The 25,950-nt window shown below is 36.8% G+C and overlaps 1 protein-coding gene across 15 annotated transcripts in view; it reads right to left on the reverse strand.

Moving 5' to 3' along the window:
• ANK2 (ankyrin 2) overlaps positions 1-25,950 on the reverse strand; it is a 178,113-nt gene that overhangs the window by 57,816 nt on the left and 94,347 nt on the right. For 11 of the 15 annotated variants that reach the window (XM_048943219.1, XM_048943222.1, XM_048943218.1 and 8 more), the window contains 7 exons: positions 24,244-24,441; positions 22,730-22,828; positions 22,527-22,625; positions 20,046-20,144; positions 17,505-17,603; positions 12,030-12,102; positions 804-948 (listed from right to left, as the gene is read on the reverse strand). In XM_048943219.1, coding sequence (XP_048799176.1) covers positions 804-948; positions 12,030-12,102; positions 17,505-17,603; positions 20,046-20,144; positions 22,527-22,625; positions 22,730-22,828; positions 24,244-24,441 — 812 coding nt within the window. Of the gene's footprint in view, positions 1-803; positions 949-10,608; positions 10,690-12,029; positions 12,103-17,504; positions 17,604-20,045; positions 20,145-22,526; positions 22,626-22,729; positions 22,829-24,243; positions 24,442-25,950 lie in introns of all 15 variants that reach the window. The other 4 variants (XM_048943211.1, XM_048943212.1, XM_048943215.1 and 1 more) reach the window with 1 other exon arrangement.

Below are 25,950 nucleotides of genomic sequence, written 5' to 3' on the forward strand. Positions count from 1 at the left end.
CATAAAAGGTTTTGATTTTTAAGCATTCTGATGCAGTTCATAAACATCATCTGAGACTTGAAAAGCAATAGTCACTTTGTTTTCAATGGATTCATGGAAGCTAAATACCAACAAAGGCTGCAAGTTTAAAAGACCTCACTGATGAGGGGTGTATGCATGCTGTGAAGCAAACTGAACTGTTTCCTGACATCTTTTGTTCCAGCAGCAATTCACAGCCTACTGAAGTAAACAGAATGGATCCTACTGACTTCACCGAGCTTCAGAAATGTTGCCAGCGTAACAGTCAAGGCTGGAAAATGTTGGCTACAAATTATTTCTGTTGCCAAGACCTCATTTTTTAAAATTATTTTTTAGTGAACATTGTCAATTCTCACAAAACACTCAAAAGAAAGTCAGCTCATCTAACACTAACACACACTGTTCACCTTCCCACACAATCCCTGACTCATGTAAAGAGAAGATTAAGATGATTTATGAATCCTTTCCAAGACAAGACTTCTTCCTTTGCCGGGCCACAAAGACAATAAAGCAAGCCACATTTTTTCAAGAACCAAATAAGAGTCAGAAACAAATTATTCACTAGATTCTGAATACAGTATCAGTGCCAGATGTATTAATTTCTTGACTGGTTAGGAAATTTTCTCCTGACCATGTCTTCCCCTTACAAAGTGTCAACTGATACCTCGACATACTTAGTAAAGAAATGTTAAGTGCATCATCCCTTGTCTCCCTTGAGTTGAAGAACTGAGGAATGGATTTCAAACACTCATACCAAGAGAAAGGATACGTATCCAGGCAAATACCTGTCAGACCGCCCTCCTTCCAAGCTGTACCTCAGGTAGTTCATACCATCTAAGAACTGGCTGCTTGGTAAAGAGTCATCTCCTAGTTCTTTGAGATCTTCTGGCCTAAGGTACTCTCCTCCATCTCCTGTCATTGTATCATCACCTTTAAATCAAACACAGAAGGGACAGAGGTAAGCATTTAATTTTGTTTACACATTGGAATATAACAGCTGGATGGCACACTTAAAACAAAGGCATTTTCCAGTCAAGAAACACTGCAAACCACAAGCAATTAATGTATTTAATGAAGCTGGCACATCAAGCAAGATTAAAAAAAATTCAAAATAAAGTTGAAAAAACAATCACACTTACTCTGCATTTGTTGCACATACTGGCAAGGGGCAAATATATTTGCTATTTTGTAAAGCACAGCCTCTACATCCCTTTTATTCTTTTTTATTATTATTATTTTTGTGCATTAAGCACAAAAATATTTCTAAAACAAGGCAATAACCAGAACCTGGAAGTAAATTTACATGTATGGATTTTATTGATCATTTATCCAAAAGTAATTCATAATGAATCTATGCCTAAAATGATAATTGGTTATTGGATATAGCAACCTTTTTGCATGTATCTTGAATTTCAGGCCCAAAATGATTTTCCCCAGGAAATTTTGTCTATGTGAAGTCACTGTTAGCTTTTGCTGGCAGATAAACATTATGTTCTGAACTGACAAACAGCGTGTAGATGTTTATTTTTCATTTCCATTTGCAACATGGTTTCCCTCTGCAGTTTCTTCCTGGAGATGTACTTATTGCAGCCACTTTCACAAGGGTTAGTGTGAGTCTGCCACTGGTTTCATGTGGCCCACAGAACCATACAACACAACCGTAAGCCATCAATACATTCAGGTTTTCTCATTTGCTTAGCTGCATAGGAAAACACTGAGAACCTGAAGTTCTTCTCCAGTTATGTGAAGAGGTCTGTAACTGTCATAATATAGGAGCTATATTCAGAGGCTACACATCTCAGCCAATAATTCACCCTGATACACACAGAATCCCAAAGGATTGTAAGGGTTAGGGAAGAGGTATTAACGCTGTTTCAGAAAGCATTCACTTGGGTATCAGGACTAGAATCATAGAATCATAGAATAGACTACTGCTATTCATATGATTTAAAGACATAATAAAGCAAAACTGGGGGGGAAAAAAAAAGTTTCTGCAGCTATTTCTGGTAGAGGGTCTTTTTTTTTCCCCTGCAAAACATTATTAGCATCACAAACTCTATGAATGGTGCTCTCTTCTAAGGGAAGACATCTCGATATTTATTTTCTTGAAACAAATCAAGCAAGTTTTTCTAGTTTGATGCTTTGGCTGGCAAATAAATAACTTCAATTTTTTTTCACCTAAAACCAACTAACATTTGAGGTTTTAGAAATTTTTTTGTTGTGTACACAAATATTACATGTAAAAGTGAGTTTTAAATCTTGTCAATGTAACAAGAACAAGCTCTTGAAAATTTCATCTATCCACATTAACAGGGAGAATCTGGACACTTTAATAGAAAACCATAAAGTGCATTTCACAGAATCACAGAATTGTAGGGGCTGGAAGGGACTTCTAGAGATCATCGAGTCCAACCCCCAATTTAATTATTGCATGTTCCCCCTCTTCTAACAGATGATACCTCCTATGTCCTAGTAATGTCACGTTATAAAGCATAGAGCTTAGGGAAAACTTGGAAGATATTAAGGCAATTACATTAACCAAATAAATAATAAATGGAGTTTCAAGTTAGATTTCATATAAACTAGATTCTAATAATCACAGCAGACATTCCATCTATAATAGAAATGAAGTCTTCATCACTTTGATCACACATCCTCAGGAAAAAAAACCCACATATCTCATCTCTTATTTCAGCTTTGGCCTCTCATCAAAGAGTAATCAGTAATAAGTCTAAGCAACACTAGCTGTTTTGTGTGATGTGAACATCTGCAAACAGTAGTAAAGATGTAGATGAATATCTCAGAATGTCTTCAGAATATTTTATCCATCACTCCCCACTAAGCCCTATGCTTTCATCTTTACTTAAACTTAAGATACACAGGTATCAAGATACACATACAAATATACACATTTAAGTATAAATGGTTGTGCAGCAATATACCTTCTCATACAACTATGGGTACCTAAGTGTCTTCATGGCTTGTCTGCAGGACAATTGCATATACACAAAGTAGATTAAGTCCATGTAAAGTAGCACTCATTCATCTTACCATTAACACTGTTGTCATAAAAATATCTCACACAGCTATACTCCTTAACCTCAGTCAATTCATTCTCCTGTAATTTGTATAAAAACATACAGCTGTTATCTGCTGAGAAAAAATCATATACTCAGCTGACCGTGAATTTCTTTATTTAGCAGTTTTTACTACCTCTTAGTTTTGTATCAGTACAAGAAATTACCCTGTGTAATCATGCCAGCAATGCTTCACTCACATTCTCCACTAAATTAATGACAGTCTTACTAAGCAGTTCATGAAACAGAGTACATCGATCTTCCGTGACTTCCAGTGGCAGTCTATGAACTTACAGGTTCAATGAATTACACAATTAGTGATTTATCTTCTATTTACTTGAAAAAATACCTTCCTTTCCTCAGTGATACCAACAGACTTTTTAGGGGCTTACCTGATGGGAAAACAGTCTACAAAACACCTAATTGCACCATGTCTCAATTAAAGAATTCATGTTCACCCTCAGCCTCGTCAATGCCACTGCTCATCTCCCAACTATGTCTAAAGATTTTGTCAAAATCTGCTTTTCTGAGTAATGTCATCTTCTCTAGAGCAGATATAGAAGGAAGAAAGAAGGAATTACCAATTGGCTGGACTCTTCTGAAAAAAAAACACAGGGGTTCTACTGGGAAGAAACACTGGAACAACAGAAAGTCAAACAAAAAGTCTGCTAAACTAGGAAGCTATGTATATTTAATACTTAAACAAAAAGCGGGAAATATTTGAGTTCCTGTACTTGCTGCTGCTATTATTCTTATTTTGCAGAATGCAAATAACTCTCACTATGTTGGGTAGCTTTTCTGTAACATACAACATGTCATGGCCCAGTGCACTCTCACCAATGATTCAGTTCACCCACTAATCTGTTTTCAGTGGTCAAGCCAACTCATGCATGCTGTAGGTGTTTGCAACATGCAGAATGCTTTCTTCTTAGAAGGGCAAGAAAAAAAGAATCAGGAAGGAGAGAGATCATTTAGAGAATGAACATGGAAAAAAAAAGGGTAGGATTGGCAGGTATCAGGTTGCACAGAAAAGGGATCACAGAGATAAGTTGTCCATAAGGTTCCAGACTTATTTCTAGGAAAAATAAGAGGAGAAGGAGATTTGGAACAGGAAAACGGTGCTGAACATTTCGGTGAGGTCCTGATCAGCTTCAAAAGTGAAGACAGGAAAAAGGAGAAGAAAACTAGGTACAGAGGTAAAAGAAGAGAGCAAATCTGAGAATCAGAACAGAAAAATTCAATAAACTTTAAGACTTAAATGCTATTATGCTTAATTCCAGGAAAACCTAATTCAGAAACCAAAACTGGGCAATTGAAAGCTATGTTAATGGTTGCTAGCAGCAACCTTTTAGTCTTAAATTTATATTTGCCATGATCAAGCCAACCAAAGGCATAACTACTTCAAGCAGAGAAGATGAGCACAGAGCTTCTAGGGCTCATGAATTCACATATACCAGAGTGTAGAGCTGTTCATTCTTGCACAGGTTCAGAAAAACTGAAGCCAGTGATGCAGTGTCGTACCTCAGCAAACAAACTGTCTCACAGCAGGAGCTATTATGTCAGCAGCAACATCACGCAGTTGACCTGACCAGAAATCCCAACACAGTTCTGCATCATGATGTGCAATCATGAGGTGGGGAGTTTTCCACTCCACTGTGTTTTGTGCTGGAAATGCACTCCCAAAAAACTCCTTTTGTTTCTCATCAACCCAAAAGACATTGAACCTTAAAGACACAGCTGCCACAGAAGCTGAATTTAAAAAGCAGCAATCACATAACCGTACTGCTGACCTTCATGCCACTTGAGTGGAGCCTCACACAACCATGAAGCAGGAAGCATGAAATGCGCCCTCTGAGAAGCAATCAGCACTGCATGTGTCCATTGACTGCTCAGTTAGGCAGGTAGGCACACAAAAAGCCAGACCCAGCATGAATGGGAATCTTTCTTCCACCAGCCCTTTCAAAATGCAGCTGCCTTAAGGCTTTTTCTATTTGTTTAGACCAGGGAGCAGGAGTAAATTCTATTGCTAACACTGGCAGAGTTACAGTGGAGCTGTTTTCAAAAACTGCACTGAATAAACCTAATCAGCTCACAAAAACCCCAAGCAATCAACTTTATGCTCAAGTCAGCAGTAATAGATGATTGCTCTTACCTGTCTGTTACTTTTAAGCAGATCACATATTATTTCTGTGTACTGTTAACCCATAATGTCCACATATAGAAATTAGTAATTAAGATCCATTGCATTCCATCTGTCTGTTGGCAGAAAGGGAATCACCTGAGCAGATCTTTAACATCTGAATGGCCACTCAAATAGTAAGCATTTGTCTTACTATAATTGAGAGAAAGAAAAAAAAGTTTGATGCTGATAATTTCTGATGCTTGAACACAAGTGTTGAGCATCATAAATCATGTAATGCTCTACTAAGAGAAACAGGCTCCATGCTGAGACCACAGATCTGCTCCTTCAGTGACAGTCTGGCTGAACATAGAGAATTTTGTTGAATCACCTGAACTGGAAGCTCACACTGATATTCCTGTCCTTACCTTCCTGGTTTTCCTCAGTTCTGAAAAGGGAATGGTTATTTCATACATAAGTAACGGATTAAATTAAAAAACAGTCGGCAAACACTTTACAATCTTTAAACAAAATTTTTCTTTAAGTGCAAACTAACATTAAAGAGACAACTTTAATGAGACAGCTTTGGGGCATGCAGCCACATTCAACCCCTAGCTTGGTAAGTCAGCATTAGCTGTACTGAAAAAATGCTTGATTAATATTTCTAAAAATGAAGAGATTCCCCTTCCCCCAAATTATGCTACCTACTGTCATCAGGGAACTATACAAATGTTTGATCAAGTAAGCAGTTTTAAATCTACCACACCATTCTAGCTATACAGCTACAGCACCAACCCTTTTTGGGAAGCAGCAACAAAGGTTGCTCCTACAGTGTTCTGCAATTCAAGTGAATTGCAAAAGATAACTTCTGTATAAGAATTCCTTTGGAGTGGCTTCTCACAAAATAAACAAAAAAATATATGTTAAAAAATAAAAGAAAGAGACTTGTGACAGAAACTACCTCAAATAGATGTTTTTTAAAGCCATATGCAACTATATGAATTTGCCAAAATTACTGTTTTCTCTGCATCGTGCAGATAAGTCTACAGCTCCTCAGATATGTGCTGCTTCTTAAAAGCAACAGATGGAGAAGGGGCAGCTATGGCAAGCATGATTTTTTTTTAATGCAATATTAAGCCCTGATGTAAGCTTCTTAAAAGAAATGCATAACATACTTTCCCTGACACTTGCCTTGGACACCTCCAGTTTCCTAAAGTTTAATGGCTCCCACACTCTTGGAGCTTCCCTGAATTACAAGAGCTAATAGTTATGGTATTTGTAAAGCTGTTATGTTGGATCTAGGTAACAAAGAATAAAAGTACTGTCTTTTTGGAACTGAGACAAGCTATTCCCACCTCTCTAAGCCACAGAAACCTTGGAAGGTCATAGATATTAACTGGCATGATGACAAGCCTGAGGTGTGGTGGGGCTACCATGTAATATACAGTCAACTGGGGACTTGAATGAGTTCCTTGCATGGTTTACAAGAAGAGTGACAAACCAAACCCCATAAAGAATTCTGAGGAGAAAATACTACTAAAAGAACACATTGGAGAAAGTGACAGAGAAGTGATTTAGTTGTGGGGTTTTTTTTGTTTGTTTTTTCCACCAGAGTAATGCTTTATTCTCATGAAAGAAGAAAATGCAGTGTACATCAGGTAAGTATTAACTGTGAAATAGTAAAATTTCTCACAACATGAAACACACCAGACACTAAGCAAGGAAAGCTTGCCCTAGTTGTATGGGCATCTGTGACCAAAATTTTACACTTGTTGAAGTGAAAAGACCAAAGGTCTTTTCCTTCTTAAGAGAGACATAAAATACTCGCTCATTTTGCCTTTGTGAAATTCATATGGCAAGTACCTCTCTTATATGTAGCAGTTCTTAAAAGATTTGTAAAATGTTGTATACTGATACCCAAGTCACTTTTCACAGCCAATCTCATTCCAGAAGGAACAGCCAACCTAGATATCCGCTATGCACAGAATGGGCAATATTACTCTGCTTGGGAAAATATTTAGCTAATTAAGATTAATGTAAATGTAAAAGCAGCTGGTTTCTGTCAGTGATGAGTAGGAATAACATCCAGTAGCTTTAAAGATGTATTTAGATCAGATGGGAAATACCAGTCAAAAATACATTTTCCCTTTTTAACTCGCTGATTAAGATACACTTCAATTAAGAATCTATTGTAGGTCTTTCTCTAACTTCAGTCTCTGAAGAAAATAATTCAGTGCTCAACATTGCTCATACAGTAATGATTTAGAACAGAATCTATAAGTAAATACAGTACTGTCCTCCAGTCATGCACATGCATTATTCCTTCTCTGCACAAAAAAATGTGTCAGTACTTTCGGTCACGCCTGCAGATTTCTCTGCTAATTTGGTTAATTCTATTTTCTGTCAATAACATCGAAACAAATTAAGAATACCAGTTTCTTTAAAACTTGCCAACATTTTTGCAACCTACCCACAAACTCCAATTTTTCATTGCTAAAATGTTGACAAGTGAGCAATCTTTAGCAGATTCTATCCTAACAAAAGCAAGTTTAATTCCTTTGTAATGACAATACCAGATACTAAAAAAAGCTATATTCTGTCTGAAAGATTTCAATGGACAAATCCAAATAAGTCTTTGTTGTGTTTTTTTTTCTTTACAGCTCCTAGCAATAATATCAATAAAGCTACAGGAGAAAAACTGATCACTTTACTATCATACTGAGAATCTTTTGCATTGACAAGATGCAGACAAAAAAAGGCAACCAATTCTCAAATTTACTGTTTCATTAGCACGTCTGATACATAGAGGCTAAATAAATAAGGAAATGTTCCTTTTGCTCAGGTAGAAGGATAAAAAATATATTATAAATAAATAATGTCAACAGTACCATGTAAGAAAAAAAAAGAAAAAAAAAAACCTTTTTTGTCACTACTGTACGCATTTATATTTAATCTTTTAAATCATTTAAGGACATGATGCTATTTCTATTTTTAGGAACACTTTAACAAATTTAATGTCCCACTGACCTTATTTTTAAGATTATTACTTGCAGGTTGTTTTATTTTTCCAAGAAATACGAAGTTACAACACAACACTTCGTGTCTCAACCAGGCACTGTGATAAATCTTTACTAACCTTCAGACAAGCACTCCTCTTAAGAGGGATGCTTTAAATTTGGCTATTAAGATTCCATCTCATTTTTGAGACTACATTGATTATTTTCACATGATAGCATGCTCAATTCTTGTCTAAACCTTTTCCGCAATTGAAAGATCACAGTTAAGATCTGTGCAGTGTGAACTGCCTCCTCCGGCATGTTATTGCTACAATAGTATCTCACCTTCTATTTCACCTTTTCTACTCCATTCTGCCTGCAGAATAGTCTGTCCAAAAAAAAATAGCTTGTCAGAACTACATGCTGAAATATTTGTGCTGACAGACGATGTAGAAATGTGTGGTTACACCTATGAACTTATTCTCAAAGGGACAGTGAAACCAAAGCTGTTAGAAGTTAATTGGATTGAAAACTGAATTGGAGATAAGGAAATCCAGATAGACATAAACAAGAGCTCTTCAATAACCTATTTTACTGGTCAGTACTGCAAGTTCCAAATGGAGAGCTACACTTCTTGTTCTGCCTCAGATGGGCATCACAAAGGTAAATCATGTAGTCCATGAAGTTCTTTTACCATTAAAGTAATATAAGAAGTGAGTACAGACAAGCAGCAACATGCTCCTCAATACAATATTAATGTATGAAGAAAAAAAAAGTAAACGTAGATTTCACAGTGTGTCTGCACTGGCTCAGTCCTAACAGAAACATCTGCATGTGCTTACTTTCAATAAATCTGCAGATTTCACTCAAATACACTTTAAATGATATTTTGCAGCAATTGTCCTTTATTGCTGTATGGACACATCAAGTACAAATTACTTCCTTTGTGGCAACAGTTTTAAAGAAACTACACACTGTAGTAATACAGACAAATGACAAAACCACATACAGTGATAAAAATGCACATTTCTTTCCTTTACCCCTGTATCCATGCAAGGCAACTCTTCTGGCACAGACACAGGTTTCAGGAATCACATCACTTAACATCTACACCTGTAAGAATCTGAACTGCTGTTCTAATTCTTGAGGAGAACCATATTCTTAACCTTTCCTTCTTTCCTTCTTTCTTTGTGGTTGAATGCAGTACACTGAAAGTAGCAGCAAAAAGCCACATGTGCATGTGTGTATTCATAACAAGGCACACCTGCTTCTGTACTTAACTCTGACACAACATTAAAAAAAAAAATAATCTAATTTAAAAAAAAAAATCAAATCAAAAGCAATTTTAAAATAAAAATATCACCTTGCTGTGTTCAAAGAGAAAAAGGGAAAACCATGTTAAGGTACAGTAAAAGGTAAACAATTCCAAATAACAGTGCGAAGTGCTAAATGTGAAAGTGATATGTGAAAATAATTACATGCCAAACTGTTTGATAGGCTATATGGTTCAAGATTGGATTTTAGGAGTAGGAATGCTGCACTGCTAATGTAAAAGTATACCAACCACAGAAAACAACTGTTTCCCAGGCAAAATGCAGAATTCTTATCACCCATGATAAAGAGGTTCCACAACGGGATCTGAAATATTTATTTGCTCCAATAGTCTTGTTGCATTCAACTTTATCATTGTATGATTACAGCTGACAGGTTTATTCTGTCATATTAATTTATTTCAGAACATGTTGTGCCACTTGAAAGCTGTCAAGAACAAGTATTACAGAAACCTTTTGCTAGCCTCTGAGAAAGACTACGTAATCACTAAAAGGTTCATCTTCTTTGTTTAAGAAGTTCTCCAAATAGCCCCCAGATATTTTATGCTCTTGTGATAAATACCATCCACATTACCAATTTTTGCAACATCCTTGGTGTTTTGCCTCTAGAAACTGTTTTTACAAGGACAATGGCATGAAGAGCTTTAACTCTGGAAACCTGCCTGGCAACCCACAGCAGGATCACAGAGGTGCTCATCAGTACAAGTGCTCAGCACAGGCTTGAGAGGCAACATGCCAAAGTACTTCTATGGTATCAGCTGGCTATTGACAAACAGTATGTGTCACAGAGTAACAGAAAGTAGAGAATGTTAATTTAAAGCACTGGAGAGCATTAGTCATGCTGCATGGCCACAGTAATTTCTGCCAACTAACTAAAAATACAGGTAATAAATCTTGGGTTTTCTGGTTTCTCTTCTTCCTCCCACCTTTCAGGAAACACACACCAAGACACATTTTTTAAAAGTAACAAAAAGGAGCAGTGTTAGGAACCCAGACTAAGCAACATTTTGTTGCACAAAAAACAAACACACCAAGTCAAACAAAAAGAGAAAGTTTGTAATTCTTACTCCATGAATTTCTGCTAATGACACCTGTGCCATTATATACATCACCATCACTGAAGCGTTCATCATCAGAGTGTTTAAAGGCTGTGCAACATATAAATTCACTTGAGAAAAAAGAATGCCCTAAATATGAATTCTGCAGAAGCAGAAAAACACACTATGCTTTCCAGATTTAAGATGGCTAGAGAGTAGTTCACAAGTATGAGAGGAAATGAAATCAAAGTGAATGCGATGCTACAGGTCTTCAGCATTAAAAAAATTATACATAGTTCCTTTCACTTGAAGTTTTGCAAGCATTTAAAAAAAATAAGTAAACAAACAGTATCTGGAGCAGTATTTTCTCAAGAATGTAACTCACTAATCAGCATAATTCTCAGAATAATATGAGGAGTTTAGGAATCTGAATGCCATTAACGTCCAGTACAATTTAGAACAAGCACAAGCAGATTTGTGCTCTTTGTAAGAAGAAAAGAAACAGAACCAACCAACCAACACCTTCAATTTGTGTTCCTAATACCTTTGGATTTTTCGAAATATTGTCACTCTACAAATTATTTATACAAAAGAATAATAACAGTAATAGCAACAATGAAATGTCATACGTAAGATACTATAATATTAGTTAATAATATTAATCATCAAAAAGAACTTAGAATTACTTTTTTTGCAAGAAGATTTGCATTCATGAGATGCTATGGTGATTAAAATTTGTAAGCTGCCATTCATCAGGGACATTTTTAAGTTATTTCCTTAGTTCTGTTCTCTTTAAAACCACAGTACTTTATCAGTCCCTACAGAAGTTCACAGAAAGTTTTTGGGAACTTAGCTAAGCGATACAACATATGCCTCTTGTCTGCACACAGCAACGTCCGGGATCAAAGTGCCAAGTTATTAGTATGTTCTTACTTTATGTCATGCCATATCCATCTGTGACTTGCGTGTGCCAAATGCTCCCCTCTAGGGAACAAACTCCTCACCTTCCACCTTATGCATCTTCTAACATGCATGTTTCCAATTAAACAAAACTCCTAGGTAAATGTATCTGAAATAAGTGGCAGCGAGCCAAAATATTTACTGCTTAAATTCCTCTTTACGAGAAGGCCAAATTCAACTTTAGAAGAGCATTACATTTCAATTTTAAAATGTCAAGAAATGTTCTCATTTGCTGATTTGGTTCAGATAAGATGGTAAGGGTGTTGTTTTTTGTTTGTTTGTTTTTGTGAAAATGAAACAGGATTCTGGCTTGGGTTGACTTTTGGCTTCCTTATTCAAATGCCATAATGACTACATCATAAAAAAAAGTTATTACATAAGATCATCAAGCACTGCTAAATGAAGATGTCCAAGTACTTAAGCAGCTATCCTATGCCTATATTACAGGTGGCATAAGTGATATGGAATAGAAACTTAGCAAAGTTGCTCACCTTCTTCATCTGAAACATCCAGGACCTCAGTCATTGTTTCGGGTACATTTAGCTTGTGCTTCTCTGTTACAGTCTGCAAAGACAGAACCTTTAATCCTCAAATTAAACACCAAAAGAAGTAGCAAATAATACTATCATAGAATATTTCAACAGCAGCAGCAGTAGGACCTGCTGAGACACTTTATAATGATTCCCATCCCCTTAACATTATTCTTCATCATTATTTTAGAAGTTCCTGTTCTCAGTACTGTATAAGGTAACATTTGTTAACATTTGTATAAGGCTCTGTCAGAAAAGTATAACACACAAAACAAAAGATATTGAGCTGATTAGAGAGAAAAGTGGAAAGAAAACCAAGCTCTGAGCAAATTTATTTATAAGTGCTGCATGCAGAACAATTCAGTTCAATGTTTCCAAGATGATTTTAAAACGAATTAGGTAATGTCTACAGAAAAGTTTCAGAAAGTTGCATGTGGCATATGGAAATTATTAAACAGTAAAGCATTTGGAAATGAAGTTATGAATGATGTGAAATTTTTAAACTAAAAAAGATGTGAGCAAGCTACACAGATCACTTGAAACATTTCCTTCTTCCCTTTCCCCCTGAAAGTGACTACACTGCATATTAATTATATCCATTCAATAAATCCTGCATATTCCCCCAGATCGCATGCACAGCAGAACAAAGTTCTTTGGAAGTTCTTATTTTGTGGCAGAGGGCAAGCATGGACCAAGTAGAGCTGAAAGGACATTTTAAGTGCAAGAGAACAGAGCAGGTTATGTTGTAAGATGTTTTTTAATATGATTTGATCTGCATAAATGTCTTCCAGAAGAAAACACAAGATGCTCATGGGCACTGAATTAAGAATAGGGATTGGCAAGTGCCTTTAGTGCCAAGACAGACATTAGAGAAGGAGATAAGAATTTAATAAGAGTGTAAAAAGTGCAACGTGTAAGAAAGCGGTCTAAAGGAAATTCTTCAGCGTGTTACAATACCGGAGACAAAATGCCAGGGACTTAAATAACAGCAGTGATCAGAACAGCATTAGTCACAACAGCAAAATAAATATTTCCCTAGCTCCACCCAGATCTGCAGTCAGACAGCTTTACTGAGGAACTGCAGAGGGAAATCACATCATCCCTTTAAGATATGTAGCAGCAGATGTGCCCATCTGGCATGGAGGGGATTGTCAGGAGTACAGGTGTCTTGTGGAACTCCCTCTGAGGTCATATTTCACTCCCTATTGGGGATGGTATCTATCAAGCATAAATTAACATTATATGCAGAAGCAGTGAAAGAGCATATAATCTGTGTGATAATTAATGTCAGCCAAATCTTGAGGACTTCACGCAGCACGACTTTGGGAAAATGCCCAGTGACATCAAACTTATCATGTCTTTCCAAATTATGCCTCAGATTTCTATATTTCTAACAAATTGACAAAGATGGCACTTTCGATTATTCTAAGATACTACACTTCCAAAATTAACTAACTTAGCAACTGTGATTACTCTGGAGATGTGTTTAAAGAGTATGGTTTACATTTCTGAAAATATATTTTAAAATGACAGCAGTTTTCAGTTCACCCTCTTGAGATAAAGGGAAAGGTCAATGACATTTGCTTCAAATGGAAACCCCAATTTACCCCTAAACCCCTAAATTTATTCTTACACACAATTCATTAAATCATTCATTTCTGTTGCTTTTTGTAACACATGCTCCACATTGAAAAAATAGTTTATATTCACTAAATGCCTCCATTGATATACCTGATGTCCCACCTTGCATTGCCATAGCTTGTCTCAGACAGAAAGGAGAGGCAGCAGGTAGGGCATTAGAGTGTCAAAACCAGCTGTGACAGGTGCAGAGCAAGGTGCTGTTCATGTGACACTGACCTCATCTCTTCAACAATACAATTCATTCTAAATATGAGAGGAATCACTGACACTGTGCTAAAGAAATAAACCAAGTGAAATGGGCTGTATATTTTTCAAGCAAAGTACTGGTATGTATGTAAGTACCAATTTATTAGCATTCTAATTGCCATTGTAATTGTATCTAAGTGTAAGACAAATTCTATACTGTATGCTATTCATGTAAAATAACTGAAAAATCAGAAAAACAGACAAACAAAATCAGGAGATGATCAGGTTCTGAAAAAAGGGGAAAAAGTGTACTGCCTAAGAGTCACTAATATTCATTTTGTAAGTTTGTTGTATGACCAAAATTTATTCAAGGAAACTTGGTTCCCCACTTCAACTTAGGTAAAAAAATCAATTTCATTAGAAGAATACAGAAGTGAAAGGATGCTATAAACACAAGAGGTCACAAGCTATGTGTACAGAATATCAAATCAAATGTACCTTGGGTATATTGTCTTAGTATTTACTTAGATCTGCAGACCCTAGTAGTTAAGGTTTATTTATCACAATATCAATTTATTCAGAAATTAGATGTGTCCTGGCCCCTGTACAGACACAATCTCAGATATTATTATTTTTATTATTTATTATTGACAAAGAAGTAGCAATATTTTATTTCCTGATTTTCCCCTCAGTATAAGAACATTATTTCATAATTTAAAACTAGTAAAAGGTCTGGAAAAGAGAATCGATGAATGTGGATGTGTTTGCATATTTCAGAAGAAAAGCTTTGTAATGGCATTTCTGCAACACTTAATTCAATAGGATCATTAATGCTACATAAATTCCCATCAGAAGCTGGGAATTAATTTATTTTTTGTTTAGAGAAAATCTTTCACAGCACTAGATTATTATTTTTTTTAATTTATGGACACGTCAAAAAAAGGTCAAATACTCTCAACATTAGAAATGCTCATCTAATCCCATGAATGGCCCACTTTGCAAATTGCTCAGTGCATATGTCTCAAATCACCATTGTTTGGTACCACTGAGAATTCAACTACATACCTCAACTTAAGCTACTGCATTTAAAACTTCCATTATATTCATGTAGAATAATTCAGATGTATGTGTATAAAACTATATGCTCATTCAGCAACTGCTTACTCTACAGCAGAACAACATTAAAAATCTAAAGCTCCTCATGTATTAATTTGTCCATGGGAAGTTTATGTCTATTTGTACAAATAACCCCAAACTTAATTGCAGAGTAAACCTTTTGAAAGCCTGGCTTATTCTGATCGACTTCCTATCCATTTTTAGACTAAGTAAAAATACATACACTGTGTTGTCTCTATTGCTTTATATTCATGTTCACTGATACTTGTGTAAGTAAGAAAACTTGTTCAGAGTTAGACCATTGGCACTCAAGATGTTGTCCTCATCTTAAATGCCAGTGACTTGAATATCAATAAAGAACCAACCTCTCTAAAATCCTCCATGCATCACTCCACTACAACCTTAGAGAATGAAGTAGCTATGGTGACAGTTCCTTTTTTTCAGTTCTAAGAGCCATGCTCTGGTTTAGCAACAGCTAACCCTTACTGTCTGGAGAATTTTATTGCAGGGAGTGCCTGAGAGCACCTGCTATTTATCCCTCCCTTATAGCACTTGTTCAAAATTACGTTTAGTCAACAGTAATCATCATCAATAATAATGTGGTTTAGATTCTATATATCCCCAAGGTGTAAGATTGAGACAAATACAATTCTGAAAAATGTGCTGATTTTATTGAGGGTTCCCATCTGACTTTTAAAAATGGTGCTTTGTGCACAGACACAGTGTAAGATTCCAAATGTCTCTCATATGCAAGTATTAAGAGGTCACCTATGCAAGTAAGTTTTAGTGTTTCATTCCATCATAGACCTCAAGCATCTGGTAATAGGTTGAAAAGTCCACTACTCTCTAAGTTTAAAGAAACATTTATCTAAAGTAAATAACTCACAGCTGTCTTTTCACAGCAGAATTCTTATTATTACAAAACATGACATGTATATGACAGTGTACAAAGCTGTACAGTGCTATGCAACGTACAATAGAAAGGACGTTACAACTTTCATCAGGCACGAATGGAAAGTGGTGGCAAGACAGCACAGAGAATAGCAAAGTGTCATCTGAGGATAAAAAAATTGCTCCCAAGAACAGAGCTAATGTTTCTTGAAAAGTTTTATCTAGTTGGTTTTTTTTTAATCTTTGAACAGATATGTATGTGCTTATGCATGTACATGTGAGATATGTTATATGATTAAATAAGAACATAAGTATTAACAAAATCATGCAATCTTTATTAAGAGACTTCCAGAACTATGTTGGAATTCTTTGTCCAAACCTAACTCGATTTGATTTTTGCAGGTCATTAATAAATTATGGCTCACTCCATTTGTAACCCTATGCCACGCTGCTTTTATTCCATCTTCCTTAATAAATATCAGTAGAACTTGTTGTCAGTATGCAGCAAAATCAAAATTATTTTCCTTTTTTTCGTGGGATGGATGTATTTTTACAAAACAGCTTGGATTTCTTCCCCTAGCCCTTTCCCTAATTGAGTAGTGGCATCTTTTAAGTAATAAAGTTACCAGTAATCTGTGGATTTTCACATCTGTAAGCTCCTAGGTGACACTTAGATCTGATATGTTTTCTAAATTTCTAGTTTTTCTTGCTTTAAAAAAACAAAAACAATGATCCTATAACAAGGTTTCAAGATAAAATGCAGTAATGGAAGTATATATTAAAATTGATTTTTTAAATGATACACTATTTATGACATTCTGCCTTCCTAAATGCAAAAAGTCATAAATGGGAGGTAGAAGTCCAAGGAGAGAAAACCCTCCCCTTCCAGATTGTCAGAATGTATGTTTTTCCTGGCTTAAAGGAACAGTACCATCTGGCTGATGTTCAGTATCTATTATTCATGAACTCTGAAGTCAAAATACAGATTATCAAGAACACAGAATACTGAGCACATACAGAAAAAATCCTCCATATTTTGGAAAAACAGGATCCATTTGAGTAAAAGAAATGATCGATGTGATTCAGAGCCATCTAGTGAACAACATTAAGCTTGGCACCAATCCATGGCTGGTACAGTCCAAACACTAAGAAGCTTGCTATTGTGTGCTGCAATGTTAAAGCCCCAGCAGGTGTTAGAAGAAACGTGGAAACATGAGGAGAGACTGAAAGGGAGAGGTAAAAAGACAAACAGAGAGGCAGGAAAGATCTAAACAGCTCACAAACTTCTTGAAAGTTTGGGTTTGCAGCTCAGACCCATCTCCAGAAAAAAAAAAAAAAGTTTTACTCAGTCCCTGAATAGTTGTTTTCCATCTGTATGCACATAAAATCTGTTATTCGGCTCAGTAAAACCTAATGTATCGCACATACTTCTACATGCTTAAAAGACATACTGAAAGCACTACAGCACTTTTGCAAAAATCAAACAGAAAGGGGGACTTGGACCAGAAAATAAAAACAGGTTTGTGCAGAATCTGAGCACAGAAGAGAAAGACAACATTCTGAATAAAAAACAGAGACATTTTAATGCATCTACAAACTCACAGTTGTGGTGGTAGTAATCTCCTCCGTAACAACCTTCAGCGTATCGACCACTGAGATATATCCCAGACGCCTAGCAATAGCTAAGGCAGTGTTACCATTCTGAAGAGAAAAAGAGAAGGGAAGAGAGAGAGAGAAATGAGAGGGAGGATTGTGATGTGAACCAATGAGATCACTCTCAACACTGCATGAGCCAGCATTTCCATCCAAAACAAGGCGCAGCCTAGGAAAATCACTGTTTTTTTTTTTACTGTTACATCTGACTCTGTCTTTGCAACTCCTTTAAGACTATAGCTCTGGTTACCATGGTAACACAACACACACATCCGCCTGCTAGTCTACATTTAAAAAAAAAGCGCGCTATGGTTTAACCCTTAGATGGTCAAATTCTACTGCAGAGAATGCCTCGTCTGCAGAAGTTCATGTTTCATTTTGCATAAACTGCTTTATATGAGAGAGACTCTTCTGAAGAAAAAAAAATTAAAATCTTAGGCTTCCACTTTTAGCTGAAACTATTAAAGCTTTATCTGGTGCAGTCCTTTTTGAGGAATACAAGATTCCGTCTCTATTCTCCACATACAATTCTTTTCCTCTTTACAACTCAATTTTACATGCTGTAATAGTACACAAAAGCTGATGATGTACCAAGCATGAAAACCTATATAAGGCTTGGGGGTTGGAAACTGTTTTCCATTTAAATAAACTTATTTGCAGTATACATGCCTATTAGATACATGCTATTCAGTAAACACACATTGAAATGGTAATTCACTTATTGTTTAGGCGTATTTATCTCCAGCTCATCACACAGAACATTAAAATAGGTTGAGAATAAGTATTATTAATTCAAATTTATGAACCTAGAGTGTAAGTTTTCATTTTAAATGAACAGTAATTAAGATTGCCATCTGTCTCGCTGCATTTAAAATTCTACTCAAACTGCCTCAAAATAGAGTCCATGGTAATTTATTTCAAGAAGCATTTCCCCTGTAGCAAAAAGACAGACACAACAGGAAGCAAGATTAATGAACCTTCTCACACACACACACACACAAAAAAATACTTCAAGTATCAGAAACTTGCTAAATCATTCAGAATTCTTTGGAGGGTATAATTTCCCAGCAGAACTAACCAACATGACTGGCAGCCAGTTCAGCTTAAGTGTCTGCAGAGGCTGCTCTAAGTCACATGGCTCTGTGTGATGTGGCAGTCTGTGGACCTGCAATACTCAGCCTGGGGAGTGGAGAGCAGGGGCATATTCCATGATTCTTCATACAGAGTTGCACCTTGAACTGTTTTGTATTATTTTGAATTAAAGAACAACATGCTGGCCTACTAGGGGAGACATGGAAAGCCACTGTACAGAATGATTTCTCTTGCAATACCGCTGCTCTGTGTGCAGAATATCAGCCCGAGCCCTTCTCTCTCCTTCAGTACCAGGTTGAGTTATCTACAGTTTAAGTTCCTGTGCATTAGACTACCACAGCAACTGTAAAGCAACGTAGGGTTTGCGAGTCAGCAGCACAAAAAGAACCGGTAAGGATCTTCACAGAACAAATAACATGACTGTTAATGTGTGACGGTAACATCTCATATCCCACTCCCATATCCCCTAGTCAGCTGCTGCAAGTTGAAATTCTCTTACGTCAACTTAAAAGTAGCAATGTGTGAACAACAGAGCTAGTACCTGAAAAGGCACGCAAACTCCTGGGCAGAGCCTTGAGACTCTCCTTGGATTTGGGTAAGAGTCGGCTTAACAGCCCAAACTACAAGACTGAACACTGAAGGTGCCTAGTAGAACCTTTAGTCCCAGAAGCTGACTGCAAGGGTTTCTTGCTTGACGATAAACACAGTCTAGGATCTTTGATACATAGCTTGGATACTGAGATTTTGTATCATGGCACATAAACTGCTATCTTGGATTACTTCACACAAGATTATTCCATGCAGCTGGAATAATAGTAACCCGGGCAACTCTGGGGAAGGACACGTGTTTTGAACTTCCTGGATGCATTTTCAACACTGTCCAAGTAGAGGACAATAACAACATCAATATGAAACAGGAAATTTGCATTCCTACCTGGCCTTAGAAAAGGCTTTGCCAGAAGTTACTGATGGTCTTTGCATTAACACCAATGAACTTACTAAGAAAATGAAACAGGGATCCAATGGAGAGAGGGATAGAAATTTGGATTTCATAGATACCCAGGTTCTGATTTGCCCTTAATTTTTATACAAAAATTCTTGCAATATATCAATTTTGAGACAGAAGTATCAAGGCAGAAGGCAATTAAACCAAGTAGGCATGGCCAACCTGACACTGCAACTCAGAAAGCAGTTTCTTCATCTCACATTTAGCTTACTGCAGTGAGTTATAAATGAACTTCCCTATGAGCATAATGAAAAGAAGAAGGAACATTACATTTACACAGCTGACAAATAGATGTACGAAGAAAACTTTCACCAAATCAAAGGTTTGCTCTTTAGCCCTGGAAAGAAAGGAACTATCCAGAGAAACACTTCCCACAAGCACTTCACACTTACGGTGGTGATTGCATTGGGCTTAGCTCCGTGTTGGAGAAGGACATTAATGATGTGAGTGTGACCTTGTTGAGCAGCTTGGTGGAGAGGAGTGTACCCATTCTGTAATCCATGGTGGTTACCATAAAAGCAAATAAAGAAGAAAAACAATCACCAGCAATTAGATTAGAAAATTCAATTTGCATAATTTGCATACTAGACACATGGAATCATAGCTGAAGCAGAGAACATTCTCTCCTTCTCAGATCTTCATTTTCCTACAGGAAGCCTAAGGTTTGCCTTTGAAATATTTGAGACAATGTAAAGATATATAATTTTTAACAGCAGTGATTCGATAACATTTGCTTTTAAAAAAAGCTAAGAGCATCTATCAAAAATGTCAATCAACGTTAGCTTCATCTTGACTTCAAAAGGCCTGGCCAAGCTGTAATTACTCAGAAAAATGTGTGCACAACTTCTGTATTAACAAATACACTTAACTCCATAGATATCTGCTCCAGAGATTAATTCTGTGTTACTCCATACAGAATCACAGCCAAAGTGCACTTCAGCTAGTTGATTTGAGATGGTTTTGTGCAAACCCAGTCAAGCAATTCATCACAAAATACTTGAAATTGGTTTGATAGCAAGTGGAAACTATATTGTGAGAAAACACTAAGTCAGTTTCAGTGACACTTAGATACAGCCTGAGGGCAGACTCTGAGAGGCACACTCAGTTATCTCTTACGCAACTCAATATATGCTTTATGCTACTAATTAAACAGTGATATTTTGGAACAGATACAGTTCTCATAATTACAGAATACACATATGGACTAAGAAATTAAAGGGGAATTTTACTGTAAATCATATAGCAAAGAAAATCTACTATCTTCAGTATCAGTGCAGTCATTTAAAAACAGAACCCAGCAGTATTATTTTTCACTGGAGATAGCATAAAGCATCCTGGAGGCACTAGAGGTAATTTATTCTGTAACATGCCTATCCTGAATCCAGCCAGGATTGATTCGCTCTTTAGACTGAGTCCACAGTAACGGCTGACAGATTGCCGTATTTTTATTGGTCCCTTGATATGAGACTTGGAGAATCACTGCCCCATACTGCCATACTTGCGTACTTTAATGAAATTTTTCTATATAAGAGAAACACCTGAGGGAACTAGTGTCAGAATCTGGTCCAGTGGCCCCAAATACCCAGAGTGGGGCTTAACACTAAACATGCAAGTATGTTATGTCCCTTTAGTTAGCCTACAAACACCTCAGCTGAATGTTTTGGCAGCGACCATTTGGCTCCTGCTAATGTCTGCTTTATTAATTCTTATCAGCTGTTTTTCTAGTAGTGTTGCCAGTTCTTTTGGAATCTCTGTTTTTTACCCATTGATTTGGGGTGATTTAAAGAAAGATGGGCGAGCATATTTATGTTTTTTTTTTAATTGGCTCTGCTACTTGCTTCTTTTCTTGCTGACAGTGACCGCTGTAGTGAAAAAGTCATACTCAGACAAATGAATCCATCTCAAAGATGACAGCTGGGAACAGAAAAGCTGGCCAGAATGACCAGGAGCTTATGATCTGGTATGGATTTTACAAATACTAAGTACATTTATCAGCAATATCAACAGACTTTTTCATACTGATCCCAAGAGATACCAATAAGCTATTGCCTGACATCAGCTTTAACTATGCTGAAGACTACCAGCTCCAGGGTAGCCTTCACTTCCTGGATAAGAGTGATGTGATAACATCTTTGGTGCAATACATTGATGTAGTCACCAGAACCTCTGTTTTTGTATACTCAGGAGATATAAACTTCTTGATCCACAGGCATGACATTTTTTTTGTTATGTACACCAGTTTACATTGGAAAAAAATTGCTAAAGCCTGTGGATTACACTCAGTATTTGGCTACATTCCACTTCAGCAGAATCAGCCGATAATAGCATAACCAGCTCCCCATCAAAAAAAAAAAAAAAAAAAAAAAAAAGAAACAAACTTGTCCTGAGTAAGATGCATTATCCCACTGTTGATGTTTCCTTTATCAAAGTCATGTCACACATGCTTTGATTGTGAGTAATTTTTCCCACTCTTCTCCCAACAGATCAGAGAGAATCTGAAATCACCCAGTTTCTGAATTGTAGTTTGGCAACACATCAGCATTACACTGATGTAAGCCATGTGTGAATGAAATCAGAAATAAACTTGTTAGTTGCAAATGAAAAGAAGGAGAAAACAACAAAACGCACACACAAAAATACCAATTCCCTTACATAATCCCAAAGAGTTATCTGACTTTTCTTTTGTGAACATTGAAAAAGGTGATGCAGCAGACACAATGCATTCCACTATAGCCACAGATCAAAAAATGTTGATATCTACTACTCAACAATTACAGTTTCCTAATGAAAAAGGTACTTAGTGGTATATATCAGTAGCATTTGATAAATAAGTTCACATTAAGAGCACAAGAAAGCAATGCAAAATTATTTACCTTTGTTTTAGCATTGACATTTGCTCCCTCCTTGAGAAGAAAATTCACCATTTTGATGTTTCCATAGTGACATGCCACAATTAAAGGAGTATAACCAAGCTACAAGAGAATATAGAAATAAAACTGCAAGCTCAGTGGAATATTCCTTTATGATGATAGCATCCTTTGGCACACTGGAGACAAGTAGCCACTAAATGATTTACCTTTGTCTGAGCATCTTGGTTTGCACCATGTTTTGTGAGTATTTCAGCTACATTCACTTTATCCTCTTGAGCTGCAAGGTGTAAGGATGTCAGTCCAGTCTGGAAATGGAATACATAATATAAATGAATAAATAAATAAAACCTTCTTCAGGTTACAAATCTAGCCTTTCTCGCTTATCTTTAAAAGATGGAGAGACTCTAACTATAACTTCTAAATATATGTTTTAAACAAAGTAGAGTTGATGCTTCTTTTGTCTGGCTGACAAATAGCTCCACAGAAATTACATCACTGTAATGACAGAGTAAATGTTTCAGGCATCAATGATCACACTTGGATTTTATAGTATAACGTCACTAAGGAAGCTGAGAGTCCCACTAATAAATTAGCGTGCTGTGCCTCCCACTCAGATGGGAGAGGGAACCTTAGCAACTGCAGGCAAGAGTCCGAATGAAGAAACTAATCCCGAAACAGATCTCACTCAAAGATGCCAAGGAAACAGATATAGTAATTAACTGAAAGCTCACTGTGATCACACATGGTGCTTGGCCATGAACAAGGAAGGGAATAAACTTTTTGAGAGAAATGAAAACTACACTGTTTCTTACTGGTTATATAGCATATTATATTAATGCTAGATCATGAGAGACTTGAGCCATTCATTTTGACTCGTATGAACAAAAACTACAGGCTTTCAATTTAAGGTAAATAAAATTTATGTATATGCCTGTATAAATCTGGTGACCTATGAAAATATAGGTTTTCTCTACACTTATCTTCTATGTAGGCCTATCAAGTATAACCATAGGAGAATCCAAAGGATTGGACAGATCCTCCAGAGGAGGCTTTTTTTCCCACTCACTACTCCACTAATACTGTTGTTATGTTATTTGTCCCTCTTTTCCTAACCTTGGCAAGATGGCTAAAGAGTAAGATTTATGATAATAAAGAGCCTTTGCTGGCACTAAATTATTTTGGACTGCAGCTCTCGGGTTTCTGTTACATGTAATTAAATCAACCCATAGACCTGCAAACTCCAGAATTTTACATTTCTCATCCTTTGGATCTAATGTAAAACTTGAGGAACATGCCTATCTCCATGAGGACACAGCTAATAGATGGCAAGGTTACAACACAACAAAAATGCAGCTGTCTCACCTTTCTGAATGCCTCAGAAACCATTTTATCTAGCCTCTTTTGTCCCGTTCCCTCTCCACCAGAGCAGGTGGTACGTCATTTTTCTCTGGTCACAGCAAACAGCTGCAGCTCCTCTAGTGGGCTACCCAGTAAAGTTATTAATTACATGATACAGGTTAACTGATCAATCTGTCTGCCATTCCTATGTATCCTCTCCTCATTTCTACTGTTTGCCCACCTTTGTCACTTCTGCAGACACTCGAATATGCATACAAGGAAGTGGAGAATTTCTGAGACATGACCTCATTCCCACACTGTGTTTTGTATTTTCCTGGATACTCTTGACATAGATAGCACTTTGCCTTCAGCTGTGAGTTACCTTTGTTGCCACATGGATATTGGATCCTTTCTCCAAAAGCAATGTCACCATGTCTGTGTGACCTTCTTGGGAGGCTAAATGAAGTGGCGTCACTCCCTGTTTGGTCAAAATGTTGGTCTCAGCCCCATAGTTCAACAGCGTGGTAGCTATCTGCATCTGATTTTTCTTGGCAGCAATGTGTAGAGGGGTATATCCATTCTAACACAGGTTAGGAAACAAAACAAGAGTTACATTAATACAAGAGCCATGTAAGCCTAAAAAGTCAGACATCTTAGAACTATATTATTTTCAGTTACTCCTTATGATTAGAGTTGGGAGTCCAATATATTTTCAACACCAGGCATGCTTTTGCAACCTATTATTTTGTCCACACCAACTAGAAAAAGCAGGCTTTTGCTAGGGCAGACAGGACTTCTTAATCTGATAACTTCAAATTACCCTGCATTTGAAACCTATATTTTGAATATCATATGTTGTAAATATTCACTTTTGAGTGATGCTCTCTGTGACAAGGAATGGATGCACACTCTTCATTACATTATGTGCATGGGTAAAGATGTGTCTGCATAAGGAATTTTGATACATGAGACATAGTTCTGGCTGGAACCAGTAATATGGAATAATGTTATTCTGATCAAATTGACCATTTAAGCAAAGCAGAAAGACATTATTGCTACTCTCAGAACAAGACAACTTCCCACCTTTAATCACTTTAGAATGAACTAAGTGGGAAGATTTAGAATCGCAGAATATCATGAAAATAGATTACATCAGACAGTCTCTGTGGAGATGTTGGTTGGTCTGTATCTTCTTAAAAGGGAACTTCACCTAGCTATCCAATGGCAACTGTGGCTTTTGCCACCTTTCTTGCACATCAATGTAAAAAGTTCTCATATAATCACTTCAAGGATGGGCCCCATTTTCTAGAAAGCATGTAAAACAGCAGTCCCTTACAGGACAAAGCATGCTGAAGACAGCACAAATTCTCATTATTTTTGCCTTTTGGTAGCCTTTGCCTAACACTGTGAAATCATAACACCATTTGCAATCCCAGAATGAATTCTGCATGTATGTGGTCATAATATACACGTTGTTTGCAATATTACAGAACACTGAAGTAAGCTCCAACTATGACTCAAACTCACAAACATAAAACGAGCAAAGAGAGGCACAAATATGCATGCATACACATATGTAGCTCTTTTTCAGGAAAGGTTTGGAAGAACAATAATTTGTGCAGTTGGGTGGTTATTCATATGAGATTGCTCAGGGTCTGGCCTAGTCGCATTTTTACCACTTCCAAGGATCCCACGTCCCTGTGAACAACCTGTTCCAACACTCAGTCACATCCACACCTTGTTTGTTTGTTTGAGGTTTGTTGTTGTTGTTTTGTTTGTTTTTGTTTAAATTTACATTGAATTGAAACTTCCCACATGGAACTAGCACTGGCTACAGTACCAAAGGAGGTTGTGGCCAGGCTGCCCTCTCATGAAGGTATTAGACATGGTGCTGCCTCCTGCTCTCCATGAAACAGAGAGAAAAGCAGCGGGAAGAAAGGGTAGGAAGGAGGGAGGAAAGAAGGAAGGGGGGCTTAGACATGTGTACTTTTCAGTAAGTAAAAACCTGGCTGGATGTCAAGGTCCCAAAAATGGTGAATAGAGGTCAATCCAGCTGGTGACCAGTCACTAGAGGTGCTCCTCAGGGGTC

Source organism: Lagopus muta, chromosome 4 (genome assembly GCF_023343835.1).
Source record: "Lagopus muta isolate bLagMut1 chromosome 4, bLagMut1 primary, whole genome shotgun sequence".
In the NCBI taxonomy this organism is placed as follows: Eukaryota; Metazoa; Chordata; class Aves; order Galliformes; family Phasianidae; genus Lagopus; species Lagopus muta.